This window comes from Symphodus melops (assembly GCF_947650265.1).
Source record: "Symphodus melops genome assembly, chromosome: 1".
NCBI classification, from domain to species: domain Eukaryota; kingdom Metazoa; phylum Chordata; class Actinopteri; order Labriformes; family Labridae; genus Symphodus; species Symphodus melops.
The window spans coordinates 7,968,174-7,992,001 of record NC_136691.1 but is presented as its reverse complement, the minus strand read 5'-3'; the positions used below and the strand labels follow the sequence as shown (position 1 = coordinate 7,992,001).

General features: G+C 40.9%; 2 protein-coding genes and 1 long non-coding RNA gene across 8 annotated transcripts in view; 2 read left to right on the top strand and 1 right to left on the bottom strand.

The window, feature by feature from the left end:
- Positions 1-2,887: 2,887 nt before the first annotated feature.
- Positions 2,888-4,943, bottom strand: LOC306835840. The gene is made up of 2 exons (XR_013780701.1): positions 4,789-4,943; positions 2,888-3,959 (listed from the first exon to the last, which is right to left on the bottom strand). It is a non-coding gene; the product is annotated as an uncharacterized lncRNA (long non-coding RNA).
- A 1,937-nt stretch (positions 4,944-6,880) lies between these two features.
- On the top strand, positions 6,881-21,593 carry LOC306822583 (sine oculis-binding protein homolog). 3 transcript variants are annotated; one of them, XM_079341705.1, is made up of 8 exons: positions 6,881-7,189; positions 8,693-9,032; positions 11,868-11,997; positions 12,277-12,471; positions 13,652-13,803; positions 15,047-15,142; positions 15,343-17,247; positions 19,532-21,593. In XM_079341705.1, the coding sequence occupies exons 2-7, from the start codon at positions 8,940-8,942 to the stop codon at positions 17,236-17,238; spliced, it is 2,562 nt and encodes an 853-aa protein (XP_079197831.1). In that variant the 5' UTR covers positions 6,881-7,189; positions 8,693-8,939; the 3' UTR covers positions 17,239-17,247; positions 19,532-21,593. The 3 variants fall into 3 exon arrangements, with proteins under 3 accessions (XP_079197831.1, XP_079197829.1, XP_079197830.1); XM_079341703.1 differs by having other exon boundaries at positions 15,322-17,247; XM_079341704.1 differs by lacking the exon at positions 6,881-7,189 and having other exon boundaries at positions 8,571-9,032; positions 15,322-17,247.
- Positions 21,594-22,767: 1,174 nt separating this feature from the next.
- LOC306819928 (rho-associated protein kinase 2-like) overlaps positions 22,768-23,828 on the top strand; it is a 33,148-nt gene continuing 32,087 nt past the window's right edge. For all 4 annotated transcript variants that reach the window (XR_013778624.1, XM_079337555.1, XM_079337554.1 and 1 more), the window contains exon 1: positions 22,768-23,244. Coding sequence is in view for 3 of the 4 variants with exons in the window: in XM_079337555.1 (XP_079193681.1) it covers positions 23,149-23,244 (96 nt within the window). In the remaining variant the exon portion in view is untranslated. The remainder of the gene's footprint in view (positions 23,245-23,828) is intronic.

The following is a 23,828-nucleotide window of genomic DNA, read 5'->3' as shown; positions in this document are numbered from 1 at the left end:
ACTTTTTTTTTTTCGCAGGTTAATGAAACAAAATTTTGATTTAAGCCATAACGTCAGAATGAAAACTGACACGAGTGCTGTTGTTACTAATAGCGTGTGCCTGATGGATGTTTCCTGGAGAAAATCTACCTGTCCAGCACACAGGAAGTGATGCATCTGGACGAAATAAAAACAGCATTTATGGCTAATTGGGTGTAATTAGGAAATTCTTCATGCAAAACGTACCAGTTGTTTGATGATAGAAAATATTTTCTGTTAGCATTTTAGCAACCTGTAGTCAAAGCAAATGAATAAATATGACGTGGGGACGTTTTTTTTTTTTTTTTTTTTGAGCAACAGAATTGGTAGAAATAGAGGTTTCTAAATTCCAGTTTTTTAAATAAAAAAAAATCTATTATAAAAGGCACAGCTAAAGGTCCAGTGGACTCTTCTACTAAGCATAGCAATGGGTGACTTTAAAACAGATGCTGGGCTAGTTAACTAGTTCCATTATCTAAATGCATGTGACCTATAATTTGGCATAAAACACACATAAAGTAAAAAAATACATGATGAATCAGCAAACACTTTGCATTTGTGAGTGAACCAAAATCCACTTTTAAAACTTACATGGTAGAGGTATTGGAGCGTCCAACACTAGCGGCAGCCATCTTGGTTACTTACTAAAATATGGTAAATGGGATTAAACATGCTTTTTATAATAAACACAATAGTTGTGTGAATGTTTGGCTGCAAATACAAACTTATATTTTCATAATTTTCAATACACACTCACACCTTTAGTGTATAAAAGTCAAAACTTCTCTCAAAGGAAACCTTCAAAACGTAACAGTATAAAATGTGTAGTTTGTTGGTTGTCAGTCCTATTTATTTGGCCATGTTTGAGTTAACAAAGTATAGACTTCTTTATTGACAGGGCTGTTGTATGCTCAGTACACACCTGTCAACCTGCCTGCTGACGTTACCCTATGCGGTTTATCAGCAGTTTCAGAGGCGTTAATTTACTCTGAATTAAGTTTAGTTACCACTCTAACTGTCTAGAAAAAGAAAGTTAATTAAATCAGACAACTTTTGTTACCCATTAGTTTAAATGTATTTTATGCAGAAACCTGTTTTGTGTAGCACTCAGTGTAATATGTTTTGTACACAGAAGGCTGAACAAAGGATCTTTTCCTCCCGTTTAAGAATGAAGTACACATGCAGCCACCTGCGCTCTTAAGCCCCTTGATGTTAGGTTGCTCAATTTGCAATTACTATATGATGATTGCAATGGTCTATTCATTTTAAAACGATGGAGGGTTTGGATGAAGCTTTCTATTTATGGAGAACCAAACTTAAAAGAATGGTTTAATTCATATAAATCCACAAAGGAAATACTATTGTCTTTTTTTAATTGGATTCCAGTTTATCAGACCTCTGTCAGGACATGCTGGTGCTCTAGATGTCTCTGTTGGGCAGAGAGACAGAAAACAGTCCCTTTAAATGTTGTGCTCTTTATACCTTGAGTAAATATTGTATAAAATAAAAGCACTGTCTCTTAATAATGGGACATATCTACATTTATTGGAGATTTCTTTTTGTGTGTGCTAATAAATCCCTTAATGAATGAATAAATCTTGCAATACGGGATTAGAGATGATGATTAGATAATGTTTCCAGTTACGTAAGTGGAATGTTGTGTACTTTCGATTTATGTTGTTTTCAATGTCCGTGAATTCAACTCCTTGCAAATGAAGGCTCAGTACGTAAAGTAGGTTTCTTTACAGCATTTGCAGACCAGACTCTTTGTGTGTGTGTGGGTGTGTGTGTGTGTGTGGGTGGGTGGGTGGGTGTGTGGGTGGGTGGGTGGGTGGGAGCAGTAAATGGAGAATACCGGAAAAGGGGATGGAGGTGAGATGAAGGGGAGATGGCGAAGAGAGGTTAATAGTGCAGAGAGGATTGGGAGACAATAGGGTGGACTAATGAGTCGTGAGGCCGGCTTTACTGGTGCGGAGGCATTTCCGAGCTGTACACTACTCACTCTGACACCACAGTGTCCATCCTAAACACACAAAATGTAGCTTTATGTTTTAGCTCAGCGTTTTTGGATCAGCCTTACTACTTTCTCTACAAAACAAAACACTAATAATCATCAAAGCTGCCAATTGAGTTCTCCTCTGTATCATCCTGCATAGAGACATCCTACAATAGCATACGATGTATATTTCCCATGAGTGGATATTTAATTTGAAGCTTAATTATTTTCCCTTTCTGTATGTGTTAAAGACAAAACTTCAGTTGAAATCCATATTAAATGTATTTATTCATTCGTCCATGCTCTGCAGCTGTTTGAATTTGAGCCCAGACACATCCATGGACAGGAGACAGTGTGGCGACAGAGCGAGAGTCAAACTTGTTTTTGCAAATCAAATATGACATGCAGTAGCGTTCCCTTTGGGGCAATTTAAACTAATATTTATTCTTCCAGAAATTCAAGGTAGAAATATTTAAACTCACAACTGAAATAACAGGTTCCTGCATTGTCTTTCTCTTGACTCATGGCTAAATGTTGTCTTGGTTTGTTTGGATTCTGTAGGCTACATAGAAATCATAGATGCTGCTCCTGTTTCCAGTCAATGATCTGGCACTAATCCAGAGGGGATCAGCGGGGACATCAGGGAATGCTGAGTCCATCTCTGGCCTTTAGTGCAGCAGTTGTCTGTCTAGACTGCTTGGCTGCACAGCTATGATCAACACAACATCACCACACCCTTCAAATGAAGTTATCGAGCTCACCTAATGGGTTTTTGTCCTGACACAAAGTCAAGATAATTAAATATTTAAAAAAAATGGTTTAGTTTTGGTTTAGTCAAAAGTCAGACAAAGCAAGAATAGAAACAATTACAGCTTTCATTTTTCATAATTTATTGTACATTTCTTTCATTATCTTATATCCAAACTAATAAACAGTACATTTCCATTTATACAAAATATAAACTATAAGGGGGAAATATAAATCTAACAACAACCCTTCCCATATGGTTACACAAACAGTCATCTGCTGGGTCTAACCCATGGATCAAGGGGTGGGGGAGGTGCCAATCAAACCCTCATTGTAAAAGACCACAACTCTTTAAAAATCACAAGGCATAACTGACACAAGTCCTGCGGCAACTTGTTTGCTACATACATCTCTTCGACATTTCTGATAAAAGGACCCAAGAGCCAAATTATTTAAAAAAAAAATTAACAAAAAATTAACAAAAAAATGTCATCTGGCTTTTATTTTTCCAAATATCCTACTGTGTGTGTGCCAAACGTCACTCAACAGACACAAACTTTTCTCATAGTGATTGCAAGGTGGATCTGAAGCCACAGAAAGAACCTGTGTACACTCAAGTGGTCCGCATTTCAATCAAGACATGTGACATGACAATCACAGCCCTGAGCGTCTCCATAATGTGATAGCGTAACTATGGAAACGCAAGACAAAAGGGAAGCTTGGTTCACCAATGCTCCTTTTGATTCCATGGGGAGGCTGAGGGGATTCAGTAATGAGCTCCAGCTGAAGGGTAAACCCCCTTAATTGAGAGAAATGTCTTAAAATTACATCTTTTTTTAATCATTAATAAAATAGGTCAAAAAAGATTGTGGAGTCCATCCTTGTTAGTCTTCTGGTCTCTGTGCAGTGAAGGGTGGAGGATTGAGACTGGATTGGGTGGGATGACTGGAATGGGAGGCGAGGAAGAGAGGGCGCTGGGGTCCGGGCTTCAACAGTAATGCTGCATAAGAGAGGCGGCCATGATGATGGGAATAAGGAAGGAGACTGTGCCGGCTGCGTGCAGCGAGATGCCTGCTCCGGTAGGGGAGGAGGTGGCGTTGGTTGAACTGCTGAAGGCGCCTGTTGCCGAGGTGGTGGCGTTTGGGTTGGGAGTGGCATTGCCCCCCGCTGTGGTGTTTGTGCTGTTATTGGAGAGTGCCTGTTTCAGAGGGGAGAAGAAGAGGAAGATGGAGAGATGAGAAGGGTTGAAAGCTTCAAAACTATCCTGTTTGTATCCTGCTTTATTTTATCTGAACTTCGAGATCATATGAGGAAAACCACTGATGATTAACCAAATCAAGTGTAGCTATGCTATGCAAATTCACCCACTAAGTTGGACTTTGAGGGATTTGTGTTGCTCAAACTTTAAGAAGTCTAATGAGAACCTGAAAATTGCAAAAACATTCCAAAATACTCGACATTTAATTACATGCCAAAATTACAATAAAACATTTCTAAAGTATAAAGAAAAAATAAACATCTGACAGACACAGACACTATCCTACAGTTTGCTTTATGAAAATGAAGAATGGCTTTTAAGTGAGCAAAGAAGATACGACAAATTAGATTCTGCGCCTGCGTGTCAGGTTTCGTTTGGCACACCGCACCAAAAAGTAACTTTAGATTCTCTCCCCACCTATGCACAGGTACACAATGCACTGAAGGGTCTGAATCATTAATTCGAGTGTTAGCTAAACAAGAGGTTAAAAATATATGTCAAAAACATGCAAGTGAAAAGACGTTTCATTACATTTGTTTCAAAATAAACTCATAGAATTTAGGAAATTGTTTTAAGTCTAGCGATGTAAAGACCATGTCATCGCTCGATTACTTGCCCTGCCTCAAGAAAACCCCCTCACAGATCGTTTACAGAAGTAGTAAATAAATACAAATCTGACGAAGCATAACGTCTTTTTTTTTTTTAATGAAAAAGTTAAATTAATGGTACTGCTGAAAGAAAGAGCTATGAGAAATAGAACTCATCTTACCTCTCTTGTTAAACAAATGGCGAACACAAGGACTCCAATCTGTACGATCGTCATTTTAGACATTTTTGATTCTTCTTTAATTGCAGTAATATGACCAGAGGATGGGGGAGGCTGCTCACAGACTCTGCTTCTTTCTTATGTGGTCGCTGCCTCACGCGCAGCTTTTTATACCAGCCGCTTGTCTGTGACGTCACCTAAGTCCAGAAACGGAGTCCTGGTCAAAACGAGTTTGTACAAAAACCAAACCGAACAAATAACCACGAATAATAAACTTTGTTTGACCACACGAACTTACGTTGACACGCGTAAGTAATTCATGAAATACATTTGGATTTGCACTTGCTCTACCTTATAGTGCCACCTGTCCACCATATACTTGCATGTTTTTCCTCATTTTTGGGATTGAACCACATTGAGCAGCACTTTGCCACAGAATCGGACAGGGTACCAAACACCTGCAAACTGCTCCACCCGTTACATGGCTATAATAAAGCTTTTTAAGATGTTGAAACCTGATACTCATTTGCATTATTTTACACCATTTAGACGTGTAGGCATGTATGCAATAAGGACATTTCTCGACAATACAGGTTGGGGAGGGGGGGGGGGGGGGGGGGGGGGGAAGAAAAACACAAAAAAGAATACCACCTGTTGAACAATTTAGGTGAGCGTTTAGTTTGAGGTGTGCTAACAGCGACACCTAGTGTTCAGTATTAGGTCACAGCGGTCACAGCTTTAAGATTTACACATTTGGAGAGTCGAGTTATTCCTTAAAAACAAATATCTATATCGGTCCATTCACTTACTAAGGTGAGTTGGATTAAAATATTTGCTTTCTAAGTCACCGCTAAAAAATATTTCAATATTATAGGCTGATTAAAACATCTATTGCATAGTCCAATCTTTGTCAGTGAACTATTCAAGCAGGAAGTCATCATACTGGCATCACAAACTAGTTTCCTAAAGTTGGAGGCAAAATAGATGGAGCAGTGTCTCTGAATGTCCGTTTTTTACTTTGATTTCTGCAAGTCTGCAAATGCACGTGTGTTTTGTTTTTCAACTTAAAGGATTGTGGGAAATATTTGATTAATGGTAACCTCTAGTGTCCCCTGTACGTCTTATTTCTCTTGAGTTACGTGTTATAGGGGATCTTTTATAGTGTTATAATATATATGATATTATAATTTATATGATGTGTTACAACAACATAAGCATATCGTGGTCACTAGGTCAGATATGTAGAGTTATTATACATGAGTCCTTTGCAAACTCACTCGATCTGTAAATGGAGTTTGTAAAGTTAGCAGAGAACAACCAATTGGATAAAGGACAGAGCAACAGTACATAAAAACAACATTTACAACATTTTGATTTGATGATAGTGTTCTGATTTTGTTGTTGCAAAGAAATAGTTTGATTAAGTGAAGTTAATAAAATCCTTTTACTGGCTACTTTACACTGGTTAATCACTAGACTGTTTTAACCATTAAACTGTTCCAAATCCTCTAAACATTTCAACAAAACTTTTCATTTTTTTAAGAAATTGTTTGGAGACTATTTTTGTTGCATTAGGCTATTGCAGTACAAAAAACAAACACACATTAAAATAGGCTAAATAATTAGACGATATATTTCAATCCATCCAGTTGAATATAACTTTGAAAATGCTGTCCTTTTTTAAGACTACAGCTCATATTATTGGGGGAAAAAACCTTTATCATGACATATTTGTATGTTCTTTGATGCACTGTAAACAGCAATCTTTTCATTTTCACACCATTTCCAAGCCAATGTAGACACACCGCCCCCTAGTGGTCAAAACCTATAAATGCGAACCTCAGGAGCTCACACTCTCTGTTAGGACAGCAGTACAACATTTCAATCATTTCTTAATTGTCAGGGTATTTTCACTGTAGTCATATATCCATGACCATAATACAAGTAATGCTAAACAAAGTGGCCAATTGATATGATTTAGTCCAGATGTTGGACATTGTAACTGTACTGTCTCTATTACTCTGTAGTTTGTGTTAGTGGATTTTCAAGGGAATAGTGAGAAGTTCTTATCCTCTGCTTCACCCCCCAGAGGAACCAAAAGGGACAGCGCTCCCTGCAGAGGCACCAGATGTGAGGGGCCTTTTGTGAGGCATCAGATAAGCCCTGTTCCCAAAGCCGAGCAGGATCGGGTATCATCAGCGGCTGTACGGAGGGGCGAAACCTAAGCCCTGTGCACTGGATCGTGTTTCTGTTTACAAGAGCAAGCTCCCTGGATTCCTCCAACCAGAGCAGAGCGAGGACTGCTGGAGACAGGTCTTAGAGAGGAGAGAGGTTCTGAAACAGCCCTACACTGTCCCGCCTGTCTGTCTACCTGCTGCCTGTCTTCATGGGGTTTGATGTCCAGGTAAAAGTTCTTTAAGAGGGAGAAATGTAAGGATGCAATGCAAGTCAAGTCAAGTTTGCCAAGCAATTTCTTCCAGACCAACTTTGTTATTCATATTTATCTCAATAACACAAAGTTTCAGCCTTCTTATAGTTAGAAAGATGCAATTTCTATCCAATATCTAAATAGAAAAAACTAAAAATAGTATAGATAGCAGAATATGGTAAGATAATTTGTTATCTATCTTGTCTGGAATAACATGTATTTATGTAGTTGGATGTTATCTGATCCTTTCCATCTTTTCATCAGCAGCCTGGAAATATGATATAGTAATAAATCGTCTGGCACTTACCATCGAGAATAACCAGGGGACAAACATTTATGTTGATGCTGTCTGTGCCCATGTCATAGGACACACATCTCCCTCCTGTAAGTGTAAATCCAGCCCTCAGGCATATTGTACTTTTCACGAGTGCACGATTTAGGTGCACGATTTAGGATGCAAAATATGGGTATTTCAGGTGTTTTTGTGCTGCACCCATAGCCTATACTCACACACACTGCTACACACATAAACAGTGATCAAACAGATGCCATTTCAGAAAGCCCCTCAACCATGGTATCATTTAACTCAGCATGCTCTTTTCATCTCTTTATTTTAAGACAAGAGTATTTGTACAGTGTTTGTACTTTGTCCCCTCAGATAAAACACAGTCTTTGCATTCCGTATGAAATGTATCTGTTGAGATTTGGGAGGGGTGGGCGCCAAGTGTTGGGTTACATCCACTCAGGGAGCCCTCCCTTCCCGATCCTGAGAGGGCAGCGTCAAGTTACACATAAAGAGTATGACTTTGGAAGGAAATGAGGATACTTCCCTTTCACAATAAAAAGACCTGAACGTGCATAAGAAGGACATTGCAGAGAAAATAACATAGAGCTCAGTTCTTACTTAAAAAAAAAAAAAAAAAGGACATGTTTGGATTACGTTTGTAAGAAAATTATTTTCAGTTGTAGAATGTTTTTCTCAGTATTATTGTTTCACTTAAACACAAGACATTTATTCTGTAGAATTAAACCTCCTACATTATCTCAAGGCACATGATGTCTTGTATGAATTCACATTTTGTGTTACGGTATATTCCTTTTAGTTTCTGTTACATGCGTATAATGCAACAAATTCCATTCAGTTGTAATTGGAGATCATTTGGAAGTCTATATCTTTATATTTTTGTCTTTATTTGTTTTTCATACATAATACGGCATTATTTAATTGTGATTATTATTCACATAATTTAAATTTATCATTTCTTAAGTTTGGAGAACAAGTGTTGTCTTTCATAGACCCTTAAAACCCTTGACAATTTATTCTTAGTTCAAACTAATTTCAAATTCCCATTAAATAAAATGGTTGATAGTCTTGGTTTTCTCAATTAGCATCGTGATCACAACTTTAATACCATCGTCTTTAAAGCGAGACTTTACTTTGAAATACCTAACCGGAAACCGTCTATCTGATCACGGCAGGTGCTTGACGGTGTTGCAGAACAGAGAGTGGGAATTATTCGTCGGTGGAGTGTCCTGTCCGGAGCGCACGCATGTTCAGTGGACTTTCATGATGAGAAGCCCCAGATGAGGGACTCGCGCGTTCGGGAATGACAGTCACTGTCACCGGGAGTGACAGCTTTCACTCAGAGTTACACCATTAAAACAAAAAAAATCCTCCTGTTAAGACCCAACTCTGATCCGGACCGGATCCCCTCAGAACAGGACTATGCCAGAGATGGAGAAAGGCAGACCTCCGGAAAATAAGCGCAGCAGGAAACCTGCGCACCCCGTAAAGAGGGAGATCAACCAGGAGATGAAGGTGAGAGGGACTTTTTGATTACTTTTTTTTTTGTTTTCCGATCCAGTGAGAAGTTCGCAACTTCTGTGCGCATGAGAAGGCTCACCAGTCAAGAAATCCAAAAGGTGTTCTGCGCACGAATGAATGCAGGGAATATTGCAGTGTTTTTCTTTTTAGTGATTGAGCTCTTGAGTCTTTAATGCGAATTTATGCAAATTTAGTAAAAACACTAGGACCTCAAACGTTCGCTCCATTATGAAGGAAATAAACGAAGCTTTATAAACTTTTTAATATAGCCTAGGACTTTCTTTTAAAGATGCGAGATATACACCATTTTATCTTGTTTGCAATGAATAAGAGTATTAGCCTTTGCCTTCATGTGACGCCACTCAGGCCAGCTGTGGCCAGACGCTTAAGTCCTGCGGAGATCCAGATGTGCGTCACTTCTTCCTTGCTCTTGCTCACTTGCTGATTGTACCACAGAGGCTTGCCCTTATGATTTGAAAACAAGAAAGAGGATAGTATTAACTTTCTGAAAGCACTCACTTGTTTGCACAATGGGAATACACTAAAGCACACACAATTCAAATAGTTTAAATATAACCAAGGCAAACCAAAGTTCTTGTTTTATGATAACATCTTCTTGTTTTTTTTAATTTGTATTCTTTTATTGAAGAATCTCCCCTCTGTGTGTTAAAAGGACACACAGACATGATTCCCTCCCACCATTATGAACCTATTACTGCATGGAAACTAATCCATGGATTGCCGTCTTTGTTTGGGTTTGGACACTGGCTATTTGAGAGTGTCGACTGCGGTGGTAAAAGATACCCAATGCTCCCTGAAGCAGGAGCCCAGAAAAGTAAAAAGACATGCAATTTCTCGGGGGATCATGGGGGGATTCTGGCCTTTTCGTGAGAGCGGAAATGTGCGCTTTTTTGTGCAAGTGGTTTGGACCGTAGTGCTTGATATCCAAGGGAGGTGTAGTGTTACAACTTAACTAATTTTAATCAAAACATGTGAAACGCTATCCCCCTCTTGATGTGAGCCCTGCCTGGGCTGAATCTCAGGGTCGGCCCCGGTTTGTTGCCTTTGGCTGCAACTCTCTCTGTGGTTTGGGATATGGCTTGTCACTCTTACAAAGCAGATGTTTGTCTGAACTGCCAGAAAGAAACAAAAACAACATTGTGGGAAGTTGAGGGCTGGGTGAAAAAAAAAACATCTTTCGTTAACAGGAAAACAGTAAATGATACTGGACTGTATGCATGTAGGAGAGTTGCCATTAATGTGTACACATCCTGCAGAACATCACAGTACTGAGATCTGATGGGAAACTAGAGTTTTCTCAAAACAGATACCAGTATTGCTATCGATATCCTCGTCGATATAGGTTACTAGTAGGCCTATCTATGGCAATACTAATGTGTCCATATTGGCCCTTCTGTCAGCCTAAATGTTTTACCAGTTACTGACCTGTTCATACATCAATAATATATGACATTAGCATATATAACATATATTTTATTAGCCCCTTATTTTTCAGGTGGGTAATCAAGTGGTAATAGAGAACAAACTCAGAGTCATGCGAGCTGACTGTGTGTGTAACTATAAATATAGAGTTAATTCTTGGAGATGTGCGCCTTTTTAAATAAGTCTAATTATGAAATGGTAGAGGAGAAAGTGAGAAAAAAAGACAGACAGGAAGGCAGAAAAAAAAGATTTCTAGCCTAGCTGAAGTCCAGCCTAGTGTTGTCTCTGTAATACATCTGTTTCAACACCACATTCGGACCTACTCCCTCCACGTCAGACCCAAGCGCAACACCAGACACCGGATACCTCACTTTAATCATCGTTAGGCATATTTAGCTGGATATGATACCGCTGCTTGCACTCACCCACACACTCTTCCAGACACACACGCACACACACACACACACATGCACAGCAGAAAGTGAGCAAGCGAGGGAGCGATCCATTTCTTCTTGAGGCCCGAGAGCAGAGCAGAGGTCGTAGTGAGGAAAGCAGGGGAAAGAATGTGCAGTCAGTACTACAGCACTACAACACCACCACAGCAGGCCAGGCCGTGCTGGAAAAGGGTGAAACCTGAGAGGCAGAGCTGTGTCGGGTGTCATAGCTAGAAGGTGGAGGGGAGGATGGGGAAGATAGGGTGGGGGGGGGACAAGGGGAGGGACGGGTAAAGCTGGGCAAAGAGAGAGAGAGAAAGTGGCGGACATTGGAGAGAGAAGAGGAGTGGGGCATTTCCGAGAACCGTGGGACCTCACTGTGGTGTAGGGTGTCCCGCTCTGATTTCTGCCCGTTTGGGATCAGGTTTCTCCTCCAATCCGGTTCTTCCAAAGCCACAGAGAGAGGTGGGTGGATAAAGAGAGAGACCTTTGTGTTATGTTTTTTCTTCATCTGGTGGTAATAAAAAAAAAAAAAAAAAGACCACACATCCCATCTGTGGAGAACAGTTTTCTTTTCTGCCTCTTTTTTTCCAATTAAGAGAGATAAACAATGGATGATTCATAGATTTCACACTGGTGTTAGGTTTAAAACCTTTCCGTCTCAGATTTAGCAAGAGTAAACAACTTGAACACATCATGGAAAAAGCGTCATACTGTACTCCACTGTGCCCGTATTCATTTCCAAAGTGGGCTGGGGCTGAGAAAGAATCCCTCACATTGATTCAGCATAGGGAGGTCTGATTTTGTTTAACATAGGCTAAAAAGTTCCACTAACAACCCTAAGATGTTCGCTCACAATTTCCCATTTGCAGGCAGTGCCATGTCTCAGTTACCCTATCCTTTTACATGGAAGGCTAATCAGTGATTTGTTTCCTCTTTTTTTCTCATGCAGACGTTTGCAGAAAGCACCATGAATGAGCTGCTGGGATGGTACGGCTACGACAAGGTAGATCTCAGAGACTCGGAGGCCAACGAGATAAGAAACTACAGAGAAAGGAGACAGCATGTGTCTGTGCTAAAAGGTGAGGGCTGGTGTGGACAGTTCACTGGAGGAGAAGAGTTTTCTTGAATTCACTCCAACAGGTTCTGCAGGTTTCAGTGCAGACATTGAGTCACTGTGCAAATGTGTACTCTATATACTGTAGTTTTATCGTCTCAAGTTTCATTCATTCAGATACGTCCGTTGGTTCTCACCACATGTTGATTTCTAGAAATAAATGAAGGACATTGTTGCTATTACAGTGTCTTTCCAAGTGGTTTTCTTCTATTGCATTTCACACTTTCACCTTTATGTCTTTCAGAAAACTCATTGCCAAAGCTCAAGAGCCTGGAAACCAACGCATGTCACCCCGTCCTGGCAATAAAAAGTGGAGAGAGAGAGTCCTCCAGTGTTCCATCCTCTTCGCCATCCTCTTCCTCAACGAGCTCATCCCTAACTACCCCCAAAGAGCACAAGAGCGCCCCTGTCATTGTTCCGCTCATAAAGCCATCAGCAGGTAGTGATCGATGAAAGTACAAATTCATATATATGACTTGCTCTTCAAGCATTGCTGTCTCTGGTTTCACACACGCAAACTCAACCCCCTACTGGTATCAGGATCATGTGTGAAAAGTCAGAGTGCAGGGTCAGTAATGTGAATGAGAAAAATTCAGAGAGCTGCATTTACTTCTGTGACTTGTTTGTATTTAGGATAGGATATAGTGCAATATGATGTAATATGATTCAAGTGGAAGATATGTGATGCAATACTACATAATAGGATAGAATGCAATATCAAACTTTACTTTCCCCATAGGGATCATTTTGTTCTCTTTTTGTCCACTTAAGAGACAAATATAGGATTGTCATATAACATAAGTTCAGGAAAGGTCAGGAAATGAATTATACCCAAAAGCATCTCTTGATTTATTATTGATTTGGTCAAAAACAATACTCAAGGACAGGGAAGGTTTCAAAGGGCAAGGTGTTGCAAGGTGCATCTCAGCAAGAGTCACCTCATTCAATCTGTAGAAGTTGGTGATGATAGATAGATAGATAGATAGATAGATAGATAGATAGATAGATAGATAGATAGATAGATAGATAGATAGATAGATAGATAGATAGATAGATAGATAGATAGATAGATAGATACTTTATTGATCCCGAGGGAAATTCAAGTGATGATGATCTTTTGGATTGCGTTGTTTTATTGTTTCTCCTTTGGGTTTTAGAACATCAACAGTTGTTTTCTTTTTCACAGACACAGGTATTTGAATGTGTGTTATATAAAGGACTAGTGGTTGTTCACTGTCCACCAAATATTGATAGGAAGATCTCAAAACTTAAGATGAAAGACAACTTTCCGTTTTTTTTAGTTGGATAAAGGATTAGTTCCTAACTTAAGAGACAAAGCCAACTCATATCTCTTGATTTCTTTAAACAATTACACATCTGCCGCATTCAAAATCGCATCTTGAGTTGTTCACAAACATAAAGACACAAAGGCTTCTTAAACATGCTGGTCCCAAAAATTAGGAGGTAACGATTTGTAACATTGCTGTTTGAATTAACCATAGCACAAACTAGTCTTGCCACCAAAAATAATGTAAACCAAAAAGCCAAAACAACCTCTTTAAACAAATTGTCCGTTTTATTGAACCTCAATCCTCTTTTTCCTGTTCTTTCCCCTTCAGTGGAAGATGTACAAAATGTGCAGATAGTGTGTGTTTGGTGCCAGAAGGAAGGGGTGAAACGCTACTCTCTATGTATGGGCTCAGAGTTGAAAAGCTTCTGCAGTGAGAAGTGCTTTGCCGCCTGCAGACGGGCTTACTTCAAACGCAATAAGGTCAGTGGTAATGAAAGAATGTATAAAATACATATAAATGAGTCTACACATTTTATTATTTGGGTTTGTCCAGTTGTTGGTAAAATGTTGGAAATCCTGTGATAATGGTAATGAGTGACCTGTTAATACCTTTTTTTAATATGATTAATTCAGCGGATTTTTAAGCATATAAACATAGACATACATTCCAACTGTTTCACTCTCCATTCACAAGACACCCAGGCGTCAACGGTCACTGGTAACTAAAGAGACCTTCAAAAACATATAATACTGATCTTGTGAGGTGATAAAAGATGGATAAATGTACCATCATTTAAAAAGGGTATCTTTGGGAAGACACTGTCTGGTTATTATGGAGGAGCCAGTATAGGTATGGTGGGAGGGAGGTCAAAGTTTAGAGAGGACACTTAGCATCAGTTTTCACATTGAAGGAGATGTGGACTGCCATGAAGTGGCTTTGGTCTGCAGGAAAGGAAAGCTGCATCTTTGGTGAACCGCTTAGGTGTACATTGCCATGATTTTTCACCTTCCATTACGACATGGATATACCCTCTTTGGATGTGAGGATGACAGCAGCTGTATCGCCTTTCACCCTCACTGTTGTTTATACGGTGGTAGGTTTTATTCTCACAACGACAAAGACAAAAAAGAGGGCGGTGCAGACTCTGTGCAACAAGCCCTCTAGTTTTTCGGAGGCGAGGAGGAAAGCATTGCCGTTGGCTTGTCGCTGCTTGTCTGAGAGGAAAGCCAGGAGGCCTGGGGCGAGGTGTCCACTTTCAGTGCATACCTTACCTTCAGCTGCCTCATGTTTCGTAACTCAACACGACTCAGTGGGTCACAGAAATGGGGGAGCACTCAGATCCACAGCAGATCAGCTTACATAAATCAAGAGGAATTTCCTATATTAATACCAGAAACACTATTAATAAAATGACAATCCATTAATGTATTATTGCTTTGCTCAGTTAAAAAGTCATATTTGTTTCACAGCACAGTAATTCCACTTCCTTGTTCCTACTTTTAGAGTTTCGTGCCGTGCATGATCTTCAAAAGGTTTCCTACCTTGATGACTATCATTATCTTTTGTCACTTTTAATATGAAGAACACATAATGATCTCAGCAACAATTTGATGTTGGGCAGGTGCTGCTACATTCATAAATAGGAGAATATATCCATCAAAGACGTCTGTTTTTCAATGGTTAGTGTCAATGTGTCACATTGTAGTTTTTTCCCCTTGTCAGGCCAGAGATGAAGACCTCCATGGAGAGCGATCCCCTCAGCATCCTCATACAGAGGACTCACCCAGACTGGTGTTAAAGATAAACAGCAATGTCAGAGTAAGGACACCATCAGTGTTTCTTGTGTTTTACCAAGAATATGCTATGAAGCTACTAAATTAAAATGTTTTTTACACATGTAGCTTGCATTATTCTTACCTTAAAATGTAGGGTTCTGATAACTGTATATTTGCACAAATCTTTCGGCAAAGATCAATTCCTTAATTGACCCTCAGCAGTCTCTCTCCCCTGTACCACAGGTATGTGATTGGTGCAAGCATATCCGCCACACTAAAGAATACCTGGACTTTGGATCTGGTGAGGAACGACTCCAGTTCTGCAGCACCAAGTGTCTGAATCAGTACAAGATGGATGTTTTCTATCGAGAAGCTCGTGCAGCTCTTACCAGCTCCAGTCCCAGCAGATCAAGCCAGGAAGGGAGGGCAGAGAACAGTTTGGGAAGTCAAAAGCTACTCACTCCTGATTCTTGGAACAGTGGCAGTGCAGGAGAAGCTCGTCGTAGAAACCTTTCCCCTAAAGTGCCTGCAACAATCCTTGGATCAGCCGAATCCACCTCCATCTCTCCCTCAGAGGCTTCCTCCTCTAATTCCAAAGTCACAGTCTCTGGGCTGAGGGCACTGGAGAGACCTATTCAGCATCCTCCACAAACCCCTGCTGTTGAGGTAACACCCCATTCTGCTTCCCTTCATCCTCACCCACCTCCTCGTCCCCTTCTGGAACATCAGCCAGTACCTCAAATCCCCATGCCATTCATCAGACCTCCACTCTATGCTCAGGGCCTGAGAAGCCCCCTTGCCAACCCTCCCAGACACCCAGCCCCTTCCTCAAGCCCTATCCAAAGACCTCCTCATTCCCCTCACCTGCAGCCACCGACATCCTCGTCCATGAATCCCCCTGGTATGATGCACCCTTTCCCAGGAGCGTACTTCCCTGGCTTGCACTCCCCACCCTTAAACATGATGCCAAGAGGTCCTGTCCCAATGCCACACTTAATGAACTTTGGTATTCCCTCCTTCAGCCCTCTTCTGCCCCAACCCACTATCTTGGTGCCTTATCCCATCATTGTCCCCCTACCTGTCCCTATACCTATTCCTATTCCCATTCCAGTCCCTTCCAAGGCAACCCCAGAAACTCCAAGTGTAATTCAGCCTGTGCCAGATGGGACAGATAGGGGTAGAGCCAGGGCTACAAGGCCACCAACGCCAGAGATTCCTGAAGGGAACAGCAGATTGATAGCCAACAATCTGGGTAGAAACTCACCAAGTGACCCCATCACAAGGGACATTGATAGGGTTAAATCAGAAAGGCCATTCCCATCTCCAACATCCACGCCCCACAGTGGCGCATCCTCCCCCAGAGCACTGTACAATGAATCCCCCTACTCAGCCCCAGAGTTTGAAGGACTGGCAGACTATAAGCCGCCACAATCAGAACGGCAAGTTATCCAAAGGGTTCTTCAAAGGACCCAAGTGAATCTGGGAGCAAGTGCCAATGGAGTGCTTGATGTATCAGAGCTTGGGGAGTCAGGAGCAGGGCAGGGTTCTAGATCAGGGCTCCACAATATCATCAGACCAACCCTTTCATTATCACACTCCCCTTTACATGACAACTTCTACCACCAACAGGACTCCCATTCTCCACCTCTAAACACACCAATCAGCCCCAGTGGGAGCAGTCATCCTATGGATGCCACATCCTCTTCCCTGATATCTCAGGACCATGGTCCAAATGGAATGTCCTCCTCAACACCCTCTTCAACACCCCCAAGTCCGGACTCATCCTTAACCCAGAGAATACCAGCAACAGCCCCTGACCCAGCAGTCAGTGAGCTGGAGTCTATCAAAGAGAACAAGTGCTCTGTTGTTGGCAAAGTGCCGGCTGAGGGTGTAGTTAGTCAATCAGAAGAGCCCTTAGCAATAGTCAGAGAGGTAGGAGAGGACCCCCATGTGCCTGATGAGGACCATGCCTATGCCTTGCCAACAGCACCAAAGACGGGGGGGACCACCACCCCACTGCTCTTGCCAAAGCTAAGGGATAAGGGTAGCCTGCGGAGCCCTGCTAATATTCCCAGTGCTGGAGACATGGAGCCCGCTCTGAAGAGGCGATGCCTACGAATCCGTGATCAGAATAAGTAGCGGAAAGAGGTGAGATATTCTTTTACGTGATGAGGAAAGATAGCATCAAACTCATAATGCAACCATCAGGGCTGCTTTGATCAAAGTTGTTAGTCATATAAATGTAGGGGTTCTGACATTATTAATTCACTCAAGCATTTCATTGTTGTCCCAACCTAAGAATGATATCAGCAAAATTATGTTGTTGTTTTTTTCAAACTCATAACCTTAATCCAGAAAACATGTCACCAACAGCTAATGTGTCTGAGATTAAAGGGAGTGTTATGTTACGAATATACCAAGTTGATTGGTAAATTTATTGGCATTAGGTCTCCAAACCCCATTTTTTATTCTCTGTGGCAAACCCCAGTCACGTGGCACTCTAGATTTGTTTAATTATTTCAAAAGCCAGGGTTTTGAAAATGTGCAGATACACACATCCATACAACCACACACACACACACACACAAACAGTGCAAGCTTAATCACAGGTCTCACAGTATGCGCGTGGGCACTAAACAGCATGGCGCCAAAGAGAGAGAATCCCAGTAACCTGGCACTCCTTGGGGCTCTAAGGTTACAACAGGGGAAAGGAGGTGGAGGGCAAAGGCAGTGAGAGTCACTTTGAAAGGCGAGCACTACACCACTACCTGACAGTCACAAGGCTTTGTTTGCACGGCAACCTTTTTTTGTTTGCTCACTTTTGCAGAGCTATGTGAATCCCTGTCTGATTAACAGAGCTCGAGAGAGTTCTACATTTTAACCAATTAACTGATGCTTTATTTTGCAAAGTTTGAGATGAATGAGAAGATGGAATAATATATTGGCTTGACAAGGACAGATAGCCGCTGATGAATCAAATCCATGACCTTGAGGTGGTCTATCCAACCTGACAACCAGGGTGGATCCAGGCTGGGTGATCAAGTGTGACCCACTTATTTGCAGTAAGGACAGATAGGCAGTGCAGACATGAGTCTGATGTCGCTACAGAGACAGAGTGTCAGATAGACTACAAGGCGCTGTGATATGCAAGCAAACCGTCTGTTGTGTTAGAGCTCTGGGGTTAAGGGGCAAAACTCGACACATGTCATAATGACACCCTGTTCTGGCACTTGGCTTGTCTCTCTCTTTCCTGTGGGTTTAGCTCTCCTCTTTCAAACAGTTTCCTTCATTTCACTCACCACTGCTGACCACTGCCAACCAGATGTTGTTGTTAAGAGTAGCAGAAAATCCTCCTTACTTTGGACCAATCAAAGGCCCTATTGATTTCACTTGCCTGATTGGCCGTCCAAATGGCTGTAACACCACCCGATGTCCTCACCCATTGGTATCTCGCCATAATGAGATCATGTTACCATTTTACTGTATGCCCTGAGATAAATCCGCTGATATTACAGGGATGGTTTGGATTTCATCTGGCTTGCTTTTCTCTCCATTACCCTTTCCAAAGGCCATGGGTTGTCTTAATAATAATGTTATGAATGACGATAGAGAAAGCACAACATGAACCTTTATCTTATACCCCAGATGTTTTGTGTTTAGGTTACAAGATCTCCTTTCACTTAATGAGTTCCTACTTAACTCTTTGTCATTTGTTGTGGTTTCATGGGTCCCCTTAGTAACCAATACATATGAAATCACAGCATGCTGCTTGTGTTGTGCAGACGGATTTATGGCCCTGCGTTGTGTGTAATGAGAGCTGGCTGCTGTATGTGAATGACTTTAGCTTGCCACCTCTGAATCCAGCAGTGCTGACCTGTTCCATTGTCTCCACTGCGAAAAGTTTTTTTTAAAACAATCTCCCACTCTGACAGAATCTGCAGCCAGGATTTCACCTCAGGAAACAGCTCTTTTTTTTTTTCTTTTTTTTTTGTTCGCGTCTCGATTTTCCCTGCCTTTATTTGGGATATTTTATAGCCCCGTGTAATCTGATCCCACCACATGGGTATTCGCTGAGCGTTTGAAACTAAAACGCAAAGGGACAGAGGGAATACCGAACCCTGGTTTGGCCCTTACATGTGAGTGTTTGTGTTTGAATGAAAGTCTGTGCAAGTATGTGTGTGAGAGAGAAAGAGGCCAGATGTTCATGGTTTGATTGTGCCCCGTGCGACAGTTATCTGAGTGTTGACATGACTGAAAGCCTCTATCTCAGTGTTCATGTCAAATGGGCAGATTATGGAATCAGTGTCCAGAGAAAAGGGGTAGATGTAAAATATGCTTAAAGATGTAAATGTAAGAGAATCAGCCAAGAATCTTTAAAATCTTACCACTCCTGTTTCTTTTTCCTCCTCCCTTCTCTCCACCTAATGAACAGACTCCCTGTTTAACACTGTATGGCGGTGCCAGACTCAGTGCCACGCCCTCTTGTGGACAACGCCAGTGCTAACACCCTCAAGCCAGTTCCTCAGCCTGTCAGCCCACCAGAGTGTTGCTCTGCCTGTAGACCAGCAGGGTGCTCATCCAGGAGGCAGTCCAGATGGCCAAAATATTGCTAATCAAAGATGGAGAAGAACAACAACACAGTCACATATTTCGTCTTGGACCAAAGAGTATTTCTGGCTATTGTGTTATGTTGTGGTCAGTGAGCGCTCGATATGGAGCATCTCAGATCTTCACCCTGTCTGACATTGACCTGAAGTGTGTCTGTTTGTGTGTGTGTGTGTGTGTGTGCACTCCTCCTCCTCCTCTCCTTGCGATCCACAGCAGACAGGGCTTAGATCGGCCTTGTGTGGTCTTCTCAGATGGAGCCTGAACATGATCTCTTTCCAGGGGAAACGGTTTGTTTTCTCTGCCCGCCTCGCACAAAGAGCCACATTGTTCTTCTCCCCATATCCCACGCTGACTCCCCACTCCAGGTTTTGGGTTACCTGGCTGACGGGGGCTCAGACTTCAGGAGCTTTTTTTATTTTTTTGAGCGACAGCCAGGAAAATGGTATACCCTTCTCCCCTCCAACCTCACATCCCAATCTAAATACGGTACACAGCAACATACAAATTCTGAGGTTTGATTCCTCACAACCGGTTGCTTGTAATTCCCTACCCTTCTCACTTCCTCCAAGGGAGGAGAGAAAGTCTGCTAAGATTAAGAGTTCATCCTCGGGCATTTGATTCCCCTCTGTGGAGAGAGCCTAGCTGGCCTGTTCAGACAGACAGCTGAGGAGAAAGGATGCTTCTGCTGCATCCTCTAAAGCAAAGTTTAACTACACAGAATATACAGGGAGAGGTCTACTGATTTACAGTAGCTGAGATGGTCTTGGAACATTTAAGTCGTCCTGTTGACGCTGGCCTATAAATGTACAATATCCAGACCCTTCCTCACCTGATCTGCCAAAGCTTTCATAGCAGAATTTTGAATCACCTTAAGCTCCAAGTGCCCTGCTTATTTGCTTTGAAATCTAGAAGATTCATGGCACATGGCAGTTTTCTTAATGGCTTGTAATATTACCAAATGTGGTATTATACTCAACAGTCAAATGCTGTAGTATGCAGCGATCAGTATTACAGTTCCTGCTATCGGGGATACATGAGATTTCAACAGATAGATCACCTATATGTTTTGTCAACACTCTTATCCCTTTATACATTTTCAGTTTTCTAGTTGAACTCTACACAGATATTATTTGATGTTTTATTAACTTATGGATTCTGCATCTGTAGATTTTCACAAAAAAAGTGCTATATTTCTTTATTTTTCTCTTTAATGATTGTGTTTTTGTGCGCGTTAAAGCCCTTAAATGCCCCCGTCCTTGTTTTTTTTTGTTTATATACTGAATCCCCACTAGAGAGCAGTGTTTGCCTTTGTAACTTTGCACCTGCCCTTTCCTGACAAGAAAGCATCAAGAGGCCCAGAGGAAGACTGCTGAAAACCATTTGATTAGACATAACATGACACTGCACTCAGTGCCACCTGACTGATTTTAAATGCCAAGTAGACAGCTTTTTATTCCACACCTTGCTGCCATTATTTTCTCATTGCATCCAATTACTTTATACAGCTGTCACATACAAGAAAACACACAGCTAATATCTGCAGAATCAACAAGTGTTCCTCTGCTTTGACAAGCCAAAAAAAGGGAACACCATCAAGACTGCCATTGGTTTGTATTGCACATTTTAATCATTGCCATTTAAAACCTGATACTTAATGTGTTTTTATCCAATATTTGGACACATCCAATATCTATTTGTCTCAAATGTTGTTGCTGTCAATGCCTGCAATCCATTGTTACTTTCTGGCCTCCTTTGTCAAACTTTTATCCCACTGTCTAAATAGATTATTCACAAATTATTTGTTTTTGAATATAGATTCATTATCCGAAAGCTTTGATGGATACCTCTTTGTAAAGTAAAATAAATAAAAGTTATTCTAAGAGCAACCAATCTCTGGTGTGTTTTCACAGATTTTGAGTCATTTATACAGCCTACCTTGTCTGTCTTTTGATTTTCCCCCCAAATATTGTTGTCCTGTATCATTCTAACTGTGAATATGAGCCATATGTTAAGCCTAATTTTACAGACATGATGCTGTAGATAAGGGCTGCTTACTCACTGTGGTTCCTGTAAATGTCTATTTTTAGTGCCAGCAGTCTGCAAGGCAGCGCATCAACATTCCTGAAATACTAAAAGTTGGTCGAGGCCCTGAGCTGTGACGGTAAAACAGATGAATGAGATAAGAGAGCAGGAATTCCGGCTTGGTGAGGGCTTCCTGCTGCAGTCATTGGTGGAGTTTTGAGGAGCGCTGCTCTCCCCGAGTCAGACAACTTATTATAGATACATAAACACCGAAGCTGCGAATGTTGTAAAGAACATTATCACTGTGCAGACGAAGAGGGATCAAATGTGATTAATATTTATCAAGTCCCCTATATTAGACAAGTTAATACTGGAAGTTATCTTTCAGAATAAAAGTGTCAATCGACCATCTATACCTTCATATACGACAGGAACACAACATTAAAATGTTGTTTTGTTCTATGTTTTTGTACAAACATTAGTTTTTGTAATCCATAAAGCCTATACTTTTTTCCCTTAGTATAAACTTTTTTTTAAAGACCTTTAATATGATAGGCTTTTCCCATTATTTCAATTTTTAAAAATCGATTAAAATGATCAATTATGTATGTTATATTTATATTACATAAATATAGAACATATTAATTTTAAAATGTTTTATTATCTTATTTCTATTTACATTACTTTTTACTCTGCTTAATTCTAAAATGAAATACATGTCTTCCTTTGTTTTTTAAACACAAATTATCTATCTATCTATCTATCTATCTATCTATCTATCTATCTATCTATCTATCTATCTATCTATCTATCTATCTATCTATCTATCTAAAATATTCTGAATCTGTTATTGTTATCTTACACCTCAATATCAATATTGTCTCGTTATCTGCCTCGTTATCTGCTTTCGATCTATATTACACGGTGAGGAATACACGTGGTAAGTTTCAGCCTGTTTTGTATTTTTGTATTAAAGAGTTTGATACTTTTACTTTGACAGTTTTTTTACCGGAAGTCATACGACTGTATCCTGTCTAACTTGTCTGTGTTCCGTCCTACAGGTTGGGCACATAGTAGTCAGATCAGATTTTGTTGTAGCTACCTGGGAGTCGGCTGGACTCACCTGAAAGTGAAGCTCTCCTTTCTTCGGTAATAAAACCGTCTACTTGGTTTCACTTTCCTGTGAGTGAAACCTTTGAACATTGAATAATAAAACAGGAGTGAGACAGAAGACTTGGTCAGCGGATAAATAATTAACCTGACAAGTCAAGGCGCACTTCACAGGAAAGCTGACATGAGGAACTGAGGAGTGAGACTACCTTCCGCCTGCGCGCGCTCAGATAAGGAAACAAGTCAACAGGTGTTTTTGTTTCTTTGATTTTTGAATGATATTGGACGTGGATACACTCGACCGTAGTCATGCTTGGAGCGGAGAGCAGGCTGGAGAGCCGGCTGAAGAAGCTGGAGTCTCTGATGAAGACTCCACAGGCAGCTCTCAACTTTCAAACACTACTGGTGAGTTCGCCTTCACGCACTTTGGTTTGAGTCTGACTCTGATACAGGTAAGTTGGTTCCATAACTTAGACTCTGATATGAGTGGGACAAGTTATGAATATGAATCCAATCTATTCAACAATCCAAAGAACAGTCAGTGAGTGAGTGAACTATTGTACAAACATTTTATTAACCTTTTACTAACCTTTAAAAAAAAAAAAAAAAAAAAAGGTAGGACAACAACAGAGGAAACCCCACCATACCCATGTGAAGCCATGTGTCCCTGTGATTAAACCAGTGGATTTTAGGACTACATCATGGAAGTTGTAGTTTTTTACCATCTAAAAGGTAACATGTATGTAAAAGGACTTTTATAACCCAAACTTAAGGTACACACAAAAGCAACATTCCAGTGCTCCCTCTTCAAATTGTTGATGAATCTTTTATCTTTTCACCCCTTCTGTTGACTCTCGAGCCTCTAATTGACATGCCCGCTTTCTGACCTGTCCTAAGAATGCACTTCTCCAACTTTGATAAAACTACTGCCACTGCTAAGCCTCTCTGTCCCAACCTCTGACAACAGACGCACATTTTTGAGCCGATGT

Coding starts and splice junctions, on each gene's coding strand:
- LOC306822583 (XM_079341703.1), top strand. CDS start 8,940: ATGCCAGAGATGGAGAAAGGCAGACCTCCGGAAAATAAGCGCAGCAGG. Junction 12,472..13,651: donor GCTCATAAAGCCATCAGCAG/GTAGTGATCGAT, acceptor TTTCCCCTTCAG/TGGAAGATGTACAAAATGTG. Junction 13,804..15,046: donor CTTACTTCAAACGCAATAAG/GTCAGTGGTAAT, acceptor TCCCCTTGTCAG/GCCAGAGATGAAGACCTCCA.